Raw genomic sequence first — 14,110 nt, forward strand, 5'->3', positions numbered from 1 at the left:
AAACTAATTAGATAAAGTATATACATTAAATAATTATTAATACTTGCGAACAATAAAACAAATTAAAACGGGGGTAATTTACCTTCTCTCAAGGAACTGGCGAGCGAAATCACTGGAATCCTTAGTCTCCCCCAAGTAGCATTTGACATAGTCCTTCACCTCGTACGGCGACTCGATGTCCTTCAGAAACCCAACGAAGGTGGGCACTGCGACACAAACACGTAATTAATGAGCTAGATTATGACCGACCTCGTGAATACGGCTGTTTATGTGAACAGTCTATATAGAGTAGAAAACAAATATGGGCGTTGTGTCGTTCTGGTTTATCAACCTTCAAGACCATTATTATTGAGATGGCAAAAAGTTAGTTTAGTTAGTTAAAAAGAATATCCCTATATAATTTACATAATTACACAATTTGATGTCACTTAGTTTTATTTTCTAAGAATTATAACTATTAATAATATAATTATAACTATTGAAATAGTGACATCACTCCGAAATCATAACACACAAATATAAATTATTTATTGACATTTAGAAAAAAATATGATTTGACTCGTAGTAAAATGAGATTCCCACTGTAATAGGACATTTTTTTCTGTTAAGTTTTTTAAAATTAAAAACAAATCATTTATTCAGAAATTAGGCACTTTTTCACGTCATATTCTAAATTAAATGATGTTTTATGTGTAATTCGCGCGTTTCTAAATCTCATATGAGTGAAATGTAATGGCTCTCTGTAATTTAATATGTCAAAGGCGCTCACCGTCGATCTTGGCACTCCAGGAGCTAAGCACGGTGGAGCACCACACATCAAACTCGGCCGCGGGCGAAGTCTCCTTCTTGACGGGCGCGACGATGACGGGCACTTTCTTCTTGACCTTGCTGGCGTCGGGCTTCGGCTCCTCACGCTTCTCCACCTTCGGGGGCGGGTTCGGCTGAGTGTCCCAGAAACCACCTACCGCTGGGTGAGAAAATATTGATAAATATATGTTTGACGACTAGCAGATGATGATGGGCGGATGCCACGCCGACGGGAGGAAAATTCATTTTTATACGACTACGGCGAAGCGAAGAGGGTAATAATTTTGACATGTATGGATGTATGTTCATCTGTTCTTTCATAATTTTATTTCAGGTACGGTTTATATTAACTCTTTATTACACCATTAACACAGAAATCATACGTTATAATTAGGTATTGTTATATATTATAAAAACATAATGAGCGCAAAAGCGAATTCTACCAGCCAACCATTTGGTGGAGAGCGAAAGAAGTGTATAACATAATTTCCTATGGAAAATTAAAATATATTGTAGAAATGTGATGGTGGCGCTAGTGAGCGGGTTAGCCCAGTCTTGGGTGTATGTACCTCCGTTGTGGGAGCTGCCCCAAGGCACGTGGTTGACGAGGCCGGGGGCGTTCAAGGGCTCTTCGATCACTTGTATGGCGGCCGCCGCAGCCGCCGCCTGCTTTCGCGCCTCGGCCTACGCAAAACACATTACATGTTCCATTGGTATACGTTTCAATAATATATAAATTATAAATATAATTATAAATTATAAATAAAATAAATTATAAATATAATAATGGATGCAAAGAGAAATACACGGAAAAAAAAGATCAGAGCTTTAGTTTTTTAATATAACGCTGACCTTGCCGCTTTATATGAGATAGGCCGGGAAGAAGATATAGTGAAGGGATAAATTATAATGAATGGATACCTGAATCTCGGCTAAACTTTGGCTGATCGCGCTTAGACTGGTGCTCTTCTTCTTCGCCCATCCCAGCCCAGCCTGCATCTCCTAAACAAAACACGCCTTCATGTAACATGAGAAAACACAATTTAAAGAAAAAAATACACTCAATAATAATTACAGCCTGTCACGAAAGTGAAGAAAAGAAATAAGGGCGGCAAATATGGGTGTTTATCAACGAATCTAGGTATTTGGTATTGCGATGGCAAGAAAATTTCCTTCATTTAAAATCCGTGACAAACTGTAAATTTAGATGGATAAATTCAAATATATATTGCCACAATCATACACATGCATAAGTGTAAAAAACAAACAGAAAAGTGGGTACACATCACTGACCTCCATATATAAAAATACGCTGGACATAACTAAATCAGACGTAACTTGAAAATTGCTGCTGTCTCGTTTGGATCGTCCCAGTGCTTATAGGGTTTTTGGAGGCATAACGCGATTAAGCTTCTTTGTTGTGTATATTAAGAAAAAGTACTTTAAGTATAAACAAACAAATTCGTCAGCTAAGGTATAAACAGTCCGTCTGAAATATCTATCTGTCAGAAATGTCTTTTATCGATGTATTTTATTCATTGTCCCATCTCTACTATTAGTTCCGTTACCACCCACTTCTATGATCAGCGCTAAAAAGGCGAAAATTAAATCGCCTCACTGTGGCTCGCTAATTATAGGTCCAGCGTACTTGTATACATGGAGGTCAGAGGTACACATTAAATTGAAAATAGTACAACAGTGCAGGTGTGCGCCGCATCAATTAAGAGACCACAGCTCAGTTTTAGTAAAGATTCTAATTCGAGAATAGGTACGCAATATATTCTTTTATACAACATCGAAGGTTAAAACGAATCCAGCGGTTTGAGTAGTCCTCGTTAAGATAGCTGACATCCCTTATCATCCATTATAGCTGACATCCCGCACACCGTGATTATTAAATCTAGTCTAGTGCGCAAACGACGCAAATTAAAAATTGCCTATAAGCGAATAAAATCTAACAATAGCGTTAGGTAAGAAAGAAGAATAACAAATGAAAATCTTACTTGACAAATAATCCTTGATATAGAAAAGGTCTACCTTCATTACCTGTTCCCTGTGCAGCGCGGCGGCCTGTTGCTGAGCTATGATATGCATCATCTGTTGTTGCTCTTTCATCTGCTCTAGCTTCTTCTCCCTCTCGAGCCGCTGGATCTCGGCCAACGTAAGGCCGTCTTTGTTGGTGGCCTGCAAGGTTTGGTTGGCCACGGCCGACCACGGCGCCTTCTTGGCCACGGACTCCGATGCTTGCTTCTGCTGGGCTTGAATTTGCTGTTCCTAATTCAGGTGTTAACTTATATATTACTTCGTAAAGACACGCCGTTCTCTATAAGCGTTCTGCAACTTGTTGGTAATAATATGCAGGAATTTATTGCCATCAAGTTATCTTTGATCCTGAAAGGGCTTGTGTCTGAAAATTTTGTGTATAACGAAATTATATATATATATATATACATAGTAAAAAGTTACAAGAAAAAGTATACAATAAGAATTTAATTTCATTGGACTGATGACTGTTAATACACTGTGGTTGTTAGGTTTTTGAATAATTTCGTATATGCGCGTCAAAGTCCATCGTATCTAACGGCAAAAGCCCTCTGTTTTAAGGATAAGGAAGATGCTTATAATTCCCAACAAATTGTACCTGTTGCTTCTTGATTGCTTCTAGCTGCTTCCTCTTCTTCTCTTCTTCCACAGCCAGTCTTTCTTCTTCTTTCCTATTGCACAACATCAGATCAATTTTATTATATTCAAGCACAATTATTAAGCAAATTAAACCTAATATATACTCGATTGAAAATGCTACAGTGGAATTAATTGCGCCGCTTTTTCCTCATCCCTTGGAGGAAGTCTTTATCAGCTATATCACCAAAAACTAGACTTGCTCTTAGACATTGACGTCAATCTATACTAATATTTGTCCTTCTTTCATCTTTAAACGGAGCAATGAATCCTGGTGATTTTTATGTGCAAATGTGTGAATAACATAGGTTACCTGTTTCCGAGCGCGAAGCCATCGCCATCAGCTAGTGAAATGGTAAGATATGATGATTCTACAGTCTGACAATAAAGTGAAGAACTTAAATTAGGGTTCTGCCTTCTGTTGGCTAGCAACACTGAATGGGACTGGATTTAACAACCAATATTGACCACAGGGCAATGTCAAAAAAAATTTGTTCGTCAAAAAGTTTTCTTCACTTTCTTGACAGACTTATTTTTTTATGTATCAATTTACACATGTCTTGGAATTTAAAAAATGTGATAAATATTTGTATGCTAAGCTTATTCTATTATATAGGCAAATCCGCTCACTAGCGCCACCATCACAATTTTTATCAATTCCTTTTATTTACTACCGAAAACTAAAGTAATACATACAGATTTTGCTAAATTAATTAAAAGGATTTTATTAGAAAAATACTTTCTAATAAGATCCTTTTAATTAATTTATAATAGTATACATAGTGTAGCTACTTTTTAGTTTTCGCTAGAAAATAACAAATTTTAAAACAAGATTGTGAGGCTAGTGTGCGGTTTGGGCCCTCTTAACATCCGCTTGTTAAGTAATAGTCTGGTGTAAAATGAACAATGCTCACTTTTTCCGTTCAGCCTCTTCAATAGCTTTTACTTCGTCAACTTTCTTCTTGCTATCTTTATTGTTATTCTTTTCGGAGCCCTTCACAATAGTAAAGCCTTCCTTCAGCCACTCCTGCCGTAAAATATTTCTGAGTTAATTATAAGAGTGTAATAAAGATAAAACACTTTGTTTGGAATACATGTACATGGCACAACAACAACGACAAGTTATTTGGTCAACTCTTTACTTAAAATATTTGACTTTCCTTGAGGCATGATTCTCGTCTTATAATATGACCACTAAATATTGCCTCCTCGGAAGAATAGCATAAAGCCAATCGTAAGATCACAGATAAACCTTCGAAATTTAATGGTTTCATTTTTATACGGACCCTAATTTTGATTGAAACGACAAGCAAGGACGATAAAAAACAGCTAAATGTAATTTTCCTTAAGGCGATTAATCCCTATACACTAACGCCATTTCCAAGCGAAAATTAAAAAGTATTACAACAGTATGGCATACCACTCACTACATAAAGAAGTTTAGTATTCGTTATTTTATAATACAATATAATCATTATGCAATGGAAAACTAATACTTTCTACTAAAATTCTTTATCTTGGGTGGCATAATCTGATAAAAACATTCTATTTAATTTTTGCTAAAAAAATAAATAAATAAAAATTTAATGTGGCGCTAGTGCACAGGGAGTAATCGCCTTAACACAAATACAAATAAAATCTGAATTAAATCTTGCATTATATTATCGACATACCTTCTTTTCCTTTTCTAGTTCTTTCTTATTATTTTTTTCTTCCTTTTTACTCTTTATTGGCGACGATTCTACTGACCTTTTCTGGGGAAAATAAATAACAGTCATTATTATATAATTAGTATTCCACTCAGCACCAGTATCGTACTATAATATAATAAATGCAAAAGATTGGAGTGAGGATGTCCATTATCGAAATTCGACCTATAGTTGTGTCGTAATTGAATGCCAAACCTACTGGGCGGCTATCGATGAAATTTAAATTAACTCTAGTAGAAAATATTACATAGAATAACACTTAAAGTAGTGAAGTCCCAGGCGCAACTAGTTCTTAATAGAGTAAACTTACTTCAGGCTTCGCGATATCTTCTTCTTTCTTCACTTCTTCGTCTTTTTTATCATCCTTCACTTTCTTCGCTTTAGTCTTGGTATTGGCTTCCTTCGCTTTGGATTTCTCAGTCTCAACCTTGACTTGTTTGGTTGGTTTCACCTCGGTCTGTTTCTGAGCTTTCACAGCCGGCTCGGGCGACGCCTCCGCATTTGCGGTCTTCTCAATCTTCTGTGAATACATTTCCTGCGACACATAGTCATAATAATTCATTTAGGTTACACTTTGGACGTCGACAATAGATTTAGTTAAAAGAAAAAATATTGCACGGGATCTATAAGATAAATCTTTTTACCTACCCACCATAAGATTACATTGCCATTACTTAATAGATAACTCTGCCAAAAAAACATATTATACATACCTCTGGCTCTTTATTTTGCACATTAGTTTCGACTACGGCTGGTTTAGGGGACAAAATGTCTTTTTGGATTAATTTTTGCAACTCCTCTAAATTTGGCGTCACTTTCTCAGCTTCAATGAAGACATCTTCAGGTTTCGAAGTCGCGGGGGTCGCGGCCGGTGGCTCTTTCATGAAAGGCATATTCCCCTGGGAGTTAATATTCTGTGTTGCACGCATCTGTGCTAAAATCTGGTCCTCAGTTTTCATCTCTTTAGTAATATCCTCAGGAAGCAGAGTACTTGGAGCTATGGTTGTGGGCTGAAATGTTTTGTGTTGTACCATTTGTATAAATAAAAAAATGGGCCTGAAAATACAAACGTAACCCAATTCTTGTTTGCATTTAAAGATGTTCAAGTTAGTCATGTGAAGTGCCATGCAAATTAATTTTAATCCAGTTAGTGTATCGGTGTAAGTGACGTGATATGATTTTTATATGCAAGACTATTTGGCATTCGCTGGCTAGTGAAATACATTTATTGCCTTCAGTTTTAGGTCGATATTAATATGTAATAAATAATTCAAATAATTTTTAAATCCATTTAAGTAAATTTGAAAATGTTTTTTGGTTGAAATAATTGTTCGATTAAATTTTCATTGACGAATTTCTAAAGCTTCGATATGATTTTACCAGAATGTCATCATTCCTACCCCACACTGTCATGTCACATCTTTCCTTGATAATTTCTAATATAATTGAGTTAAGTACGCAGGATGTACATTCTGCGACCATGTGTCGACATTGACATTTAGCGTAAATGATCATCCCAAATAATACTAAAAATGATAATTGAACGAAACAAATATATTTATTTGTTCATTGTTCCAACATTTGGGAAGGGGTTGATATTCATACATACAATGAAAATAAGCAAAATCTTTTATTAATAAACAAACATAAATGAACAACCCAACAGCGTAACATAGAGTTAGTTGACACGATTTAGTCGAGCTATAAGGTAAAAGAAAAAAAAAACTAATAAACAAAAAGTAACTTAACAGATAACATGTGTTTAATAACAGTAAGCGGTTACCACAGACCATTTAGGCTTAAAGACCGCGCATCGCCTGCATATCCATTCGCCAAGCCAATATGTTCTGACACTACATAACAGCGGACCCCCATCTCTTTTCTTTGGTTATTCCGCCGGCGAGCATCAAAGCGAAGGATGTTTGCTCGGAAATAAAAACAATAATGCCGTATTGTGCAGTAAAATGGTGCGGAAAGTGTGGTGGTGGAATCACTTTTCACCGATAAGTCATTACTTTTTTTTATTATAATTTAATTTGTTAATTTTACAAACCATGTTGATTTAGGAAAATTATTATAGGAACAAAATATATTTAGTCATTTCTTTCGAATTTAAATCAATATGGCACAAACATATAAATTGCTCTGCTTTGGCACGCGTAAGGTAATGACGGGACACAGGATATAATAATCTATCGATAAATTGATGATAATCGATGAATGTCACTGTGGTGCACCCACACGTATGTATTCGCGTTGTTGCTTTGCAATGTGTTTGGCAAAGACTTCGTACTACAACGAACGTTTATACGCAACTAGTGTAAAGTTTAAATCAATTGGAAGTATTATTTTTGGAATATAAATGTCTTTAGCACCATTAATATGATTGATATTTTAAAAATGTGATAAAGGATTATTAGTATTTTTTTTAATTCCTTGACCTTGGATAATAAATGGTTTGTTTCTGGTTACCTTTAAGCTTTATTTTTGAACGCTCCATTATGAACCACTCCCCGCACCCCATCACATTTTGGCGATAGCGTTTTATTAGCGATACTAAAATATATGGAAGCTTTGCCTTTAAGGCTAAATGGTCTGTGGCGGTTACCGATGAAGAATGTACTTAACTATTTAAAAATTAAACATAAAAAAAAAATAAAAAAAGAACTAGGTATGTATATCTTGAAAGGTAAATATGTTCAACTGTTACAAGAATTCGAAGAGTCCAGATAATTATAATGCGTCACTATATTAAATGCTTTGCAACTGATATTGTTGATCAAACACAAAATTAAGAAAAAAAGGAATATATGGAGGTAGAAAATTAGGCGGTATCGTGTTGTAAGTGTAGAATTTACAGAGGGGTAAAATAAGGGGTAAACCCTGTTTTTTGTTTAAAAACTAAATCTGCTTAAAGGAATCCTTGCCAATAAACAGAGCTGTTACAGCCATGTCATATACCAAACATGATTCATCATCGGCTCCCCCAATCACACCCAAATGAAACTCTGTGCGATCTGAACACGAAACAACACAACCCATTTATTTGTATACTGAATTATCGTTATTTTAAGACAAATTCTAACCTCTGGTCTAATAACATTTATATTAACAACTTTAAAATTTATATACTCAACGCAAAAATCAACAATCAACAGAACTAAATAGGAATCAATAGGGAACCAAGCGTAGAACAACTAAATTTAGAGAACAATCAGTTTTCCTACTAATGGCACTTTTATAAAACTTACACCGCATTCATTACTATATACCCTCATTCACCGAAAAATACATTTTTCGCAATATGTATAATCAGATTCTTACCAAGCTTAATTTACAAATAAACACTTCAACACGTGAAGTCTAAAAATAAATCTAACTATAGCCTAATTGTATTGTTGTCACTCTATATCTGTCATTTTTAACATTTAAAAGTAGGTAAGTAAACAAAAATACTCATAAAGTTTGGTAACTTAGTAACCTAGTAATAATTGAAAAAAAAATACACATTTATATCGACTATCCCTTTCCCTCTAACTCGTCTTTACCCTCCTATGCAGTCTTTAAACGAATTTCAGTCTTTCAAATTAATAACAGCCAAAATTTTTAATAAATTCATCTACATTAAACACCTTACCCTAATATAACCGACTGTCTGTACATCAGTCCCCTGAATCAGTAAAAATGTCGGTTACCTCATCTTTTTGAGAAGTTATAATCTATCTGTGAATTATACATAATCCCTGCCTTAACTTATCACGACATTATTCACAGACGAGTATTTATTAAGGAAATTACGAAACAAGCAGTTAAAAACTGTTAACAAACTATACAATGGAATATCAATTTCGCTAAAAGTAACCATTCCAAGTAATAAATGCAGAGAACATGTCCTTATTATTTTGATGCTTTGGGACATTTTTATTTTTGCCAACATTCATATTGTGTTACGGCCACGATTAAGATTAAGATCAGAAATACTAGTGGTCTAGTCGAAGATAAAAATGAGGTAACTGACTTGACATAATTTGTGTAACAACACCAATATCATAAAATCTTATGTACTAATTCGGAAAAGTGCATTAAATATTTTTTTCTTTTTGTATTTTTTTTTTGTACATTTGTGGTGTATTGTAGATAACGACAGTAAATATAATGCCAGTAAATATTTACATAGTAGTAACCATATTTACCAAATGCAATGATAATATATAACATACATTAACATTATCTGATCTAAAAAGTAAAGAATATTCTCGCAAAAAATCTATGCACGTACAGAAACTTAGTACTACTGAATATATACATACTCCCATTAATCTCGGACTCGGAAATATGTACCTAATTACACAATTAAAAATAAAAATTACGACATCTATAATCAAGCTTATCATAAATATAGGTACATCAGAATGAATTCATTCTAATCCAAGGATAGCAATAAAGTGACTCAGGAATTCTTCCTGTACTCGAATGCTACATACATATAGGCTAACAGTACTGATTATATATTACCGATTCAGATTATAATCTGCAATAAGTAGGCAAAAGTGGGCACAGGGTTGGCCTGATTACGTAAGTACTAAATAAATAGAATAAACAAAACAGACCAGCTGTGAAAAATCGCAAACCACTTCGTACATAATAATGAACCTAAGTGAGTAAAGGAGAATGGGCGATTTTGTATGAGCCCCGTAACTAGTCTCTATCAGATTGGGCTGGTGTCTTTCTAAAGAGTGACATATATAGCTTCTTTTCATTGAATTACACCAGCGCTAATTATTTATGGATGATATATGCAGGGAAATAATTATGAAAGCAGAAAGATAATTATGCGCTGCAGGGAACTAATTATGGATGTTTTTTTACTGGCTTCACGGCCTACTAGGATCATGACTAGACTCCTCGTCCCCATGTGGTGTCTTCAGATCCTGATGTGATATCTCCTGGTCTCAATATGTTGTATTCGGGTCCTCATATGGAGTCTACTGTGCGTTATCATACTCTCTTACAAATGTCGACAAAGCCTTATTATGATTTCATATAAAATAAAAAAAATTGAGCTATTAATATAAACGGGTCCAAAGCGCCCAATCTCCTTTAGACCAATAAACTTTTCGTAAGTATAAGTAATCGGTTTGTTTTTTTTTCGTATTATCCTACAACTACAAAAATATCATAATTATATAAGTAATATAACCGGAAAAATATGTAAAAAAAATAATACTAAGAGCTCGTCCTACGACAGAGATGGTTAAACAGCCCAGTTAACATCTCGAGACCGTTCACGAGATATATAATCGTTCAATTATAAATTGTTGACGACTAAAAATACTTTGATGCCAACCCTGCCAAAAATACCAAAATAAGTACTTAAATATATTTTCCTTCAATCTCTAAATTGATCAGAAAAATCAACAATTATTCGTTACGCAAACCCTATTACTATTCTATAAAGTAGTTTAAGGAAAAATAATCTTGTAATCAGTTTAAGTCCTTGGTTTTATTATTTCGTCGAAAGTTCTACTTTTACTTGGCAGTCGCGAGATAATTATGTATTATATATGTAACGGCTAAACCACGAAGTGTGAATACACCTGGGTTTAGAACTACTTCTATAAACCTAAACTTCAGGGTTTAGACAAAACATATACATTACATTAAAGTAACAATAAAAATTAAATCTAACGAATTTAAGAACATATTTCCTACCAAAACATGTATAAATAAAAAACGCGTACGCGTATGGATATCTCATTATAATACTTAACCGTTTTTAATGCAGACACCAGGAGTAAATCTGTCGATAATATCCTATGGATAATATCTTCTTAAATTCGGTCGTTTTAAACAAGAGTCAACTTTCGTCTTACAAAAAAATTTAAGAACTACAAAAAATATATAAAATCTTCTTTGAAATTTTAGAATCGGGAAATATGCATTACATCTTGGTACTGATGAGCAACTCCCTATAAAGAAAGTTTCTTTTTTACTATTGAATAGAACATATTCATAGAATGGGCAGAAACATATCTATGAAACAAATGCAACAAAGAATTAGTTAACTGTAATGTTTTTAAATAATTCTTTGAAACATTTAAATGGCTCTATAGAAACATAGGCTACAAACACTAGTCGACAAAATTTTGACCTGCGTTTTGGTAAAAATAATTTACGAAAATGTGGAATTGGGACCCATAATGAATTCCTACATTGTCTAAATATTTACGGGGAAAATTAAAGTTGACAATTTCTTTTTGTAGCTAGATTCAACAGTTATTCGAATGGCATCTGTTAAGGCTATTAATTATGATGTTATAAAATTATCACTATCCATATATATATATATATATATATATATATATATATATAATTATATTATTGTATATTGCATATATATATGCAATATACAATTTCAGTATTGAGCAAAAGCCGCTCTCTCTCATCAAATAAGTGTTTTATTTCCCTAATCCGAAATTAAAAATTTGAATTATTTGTGACAAAATGTTGTAGACCAGTGCATATAATAAAGGGTATATAAAACGAAACGTCCGACGCACCCTGGATAATGGTTCTCGGTAACGCAGAGACTAGCCAATCCTTCCACCACTACTACTTATTGCAATGGAAATAAAATAAAATAGACAAAATGAAATACCTATGTCTGTGTCTAATTTAGATTTCTTGGAAATATTACAAGTAATAACTATATAAACTTTAAAAATATAACGAATAACCACAGACTTAGATATAGTTTTCAAGTATCTAAAAATATAAATCATAAATTACATATAATAGTTAGTATAAAATAATCTATAAATAAGTTATGTGGAGAACTGAACGGGCATTGTGTGATAAAAAAAATGTATCATCAAACAAGAGTTTTAATCTATTATCGTTCTGGTCCATATTGTTCCCTAATTTCAAAATGTTTTGGAATATATTTTTATTTACAGTTAATCCCTTTATTCAATGAAGCTGTGTCGCAGCAGTGCAAGTGACCCGCCCTACAGACAGACCACGCGCGGGAAAATCAGTTGTGCGCACTACCCGGTACGGGGTATTCAATTTAAAGAATTCAGCATTTTTTTCCATTATATAAAAAATAGATGCATTTGTTTAACAAAAACATGCTTTTTTGGTGATAAATTAATCTGGCCATTGACAAAATCATGCGGGCGGCCGCACAAATCTTCATATCCACCTAAGGCAATCTCGAACATAGGTATGTGTATGACAAATAAAAAGATTTGTCAATGTTGAAACTATATGTATTTTCAGTGGCGCTTGCGGTATTCGATAAGTCGCAATCTGCTGGTGATTTTGAATTGTCTATAAAAAATATGAGAAATACTTTAAATTTATATTTCAAAAATTATTACATATACGGATGATAGCAGTTTTCACATTTGTATTGTAGCTGTACCTTAAAGTCTGAAATTTGTGAATTTGTTTTTGAAACGCAACCAAGGAGACGATTCGTCTATCAGAATGAGTCACTAGTTCCGTTTATAAAAAATGCTAGAAATTTCCAAGATGAGACTATCTGAGGAAGGTACGTTTGATAATAGTACATTATGGACCTGAACGATATTCGCATTCCGTTTTCAACCCATAACTTAAGTCCTCCGCTACAATCCCATTTTCAACAAGATAATTAGGTATATTGATTAAGATCAACAGTCAGACAATGAAGTATTTGCTTGTTGTACAATAAAAAAGAAATCAGGCGCGTTCATCTCTTGGTCTCGATATTGGTAAATTCTGTAAAAATAACTGTTTCCTTTACAAGGATACTTTCAGTAGGGTACCTACTGAACAAAAAAAAAATGCTAAAATAAACATAGATATTCTGTATATTAATTTTCAATAATATACATAATTAAAAGTATCTTTTATTTGTCCGCAGTGTCACGTGACCTAACCTAACACGAACCGCCATGTTGTGACATATAAGCAAAAACAATTTAGCTGTCATTGTGTCAAGCAAGTCAAAATTTAGTTTGTCTTTCATGGGGTACTTACCCCATATATTTTGATTCTCTCAAAATGTTAAAATGTATGCAACATGTTTAGATTGCTTTGACTTTTAGATATTAGTCTTTTTCTTCATAGCTTATAGAAACCGTAGATCCAAGTTTAACTTGACACGACTACTTTTCCTAAGAAAAAGGAAATATAATTAAATTTAAAGAAGGACAGTAAAATGATCCTTATAAGCAGGGTTGTATGATTAGTGGCGGGAGAACCACGCACTGCGTGACGCGCTGCTTGATGCTACTTAAACTTTGCCACACCTTTCTCACTAAGCACTCTCACTATTCATAAGTAATTATATTCTTAACTAATACACTTCAATTACATAAATATAAATAATATAAAATAATGTGGAGATGTCTTTCAGTAGATATCTATTAAAATATTCAGATTGGAAAATATATTGTAATTATATTTAGTAGTTGCGTAGACAAATAATGATTTGATGTTTTTGTTTTATCACCACATCATTTTATAACATGTGCCGAAAACTAATTTTAAATTTTAGTGAAACCGAATGTTGGCGTAGGCCATAGGCACATGCTAAATTATAAATTTCCTTTTTTTTTCAACTAAAGGTGAGCGTCCACGGTTCTGTACGCATGGCACGAAACGGATTGCGGTTTATTTTGTAAGAATTCACACGAATTCGTATAGCACTGCGTCCACTAAAGGTATCGCCCGCATTGAGACAGCCCAGAAGTGCGCTGTGTCGGGGATGCAAGGACGGATACCTTTGGCAAACCCGTTTCATTGCTGCCTGAGCGTACGGATCAGTGTAAGCTCTCCTTAAAACTGCTCAACATTTGCAAGAATATTATTTTAAAAAATATGCTAGTAAAACTTTTGGTTTAATTAATTTAAATTTAATTATATTT

General features: G+C 33.8%; 1 protein-coding gene across 4 annotated transcripts in view; it reads right to left on the reverse strand.

The window, feature by feature from the left end:
• The window catches only part of Gyf (Gigyf), a 36,329-nt gene that overhangs the window by 4,950 nt on the left and 17,269 nt on the right, over positions 1-14,110 (reverse strand). For 3 of the 4 annotated variants that reach the window (XM_053768015.2, XM_053768017.1, XM_053768016.2), the window contains exons 17-26: positions 5,909-6,205; positions 5,506-5,730; positions 5,160-5,240; positions 4,401-4,513; positions 3,449-3,521; positions 2,845-3,081; positions 1,729-1,809; positions 1,377-1,491; positions 770-967; positions 83-206 (exon numbers count right to left, since the gene is read on the reverse strand). In XM_053768015.2, coding sequence (XP_053623990.1) covers positions 83-206; positions 770-967; positions 1,377-1,491; positions 1,729-1,809; positions 2,845-3,081; positions 3,449-3,521; positions 4,401-4,513; positions 5,160-5,240; positions 5,506-5,730; positions 5,909-6,205 — 1,544 coding nt within the window. The remainder of the gene's footprint in view (positions 1-82; positions 207-769; positions 968-1,376; positions 1,492-1,728; positions 1,810-2,844; positions 3,082-3,448; positions 3,522-4,400; positions 4,514-5,159; positions 5,241-5,505; positions 5,731-5,908; positions 6,206-14,110) is intronic. The other variant, XM_053768018.2, reaches the window with a different exon arrangement.

This window comes from Plodia interpunctella, chromosome Z (assembly GCF_027563975.2).
Source record: "Plodia interpunctella isolate USDA-ARS_2022_Savannah chromosome Z, ilPloInte3.2, whole genome shotgun sequence".
In the NCBI taxonomy this organism is placed as follows: Eukaryota; Metazoa; Arthropoda; class Insecta; order Lepidoptera; family Pyralidae; genus Plodia; species Plodia interpunctella.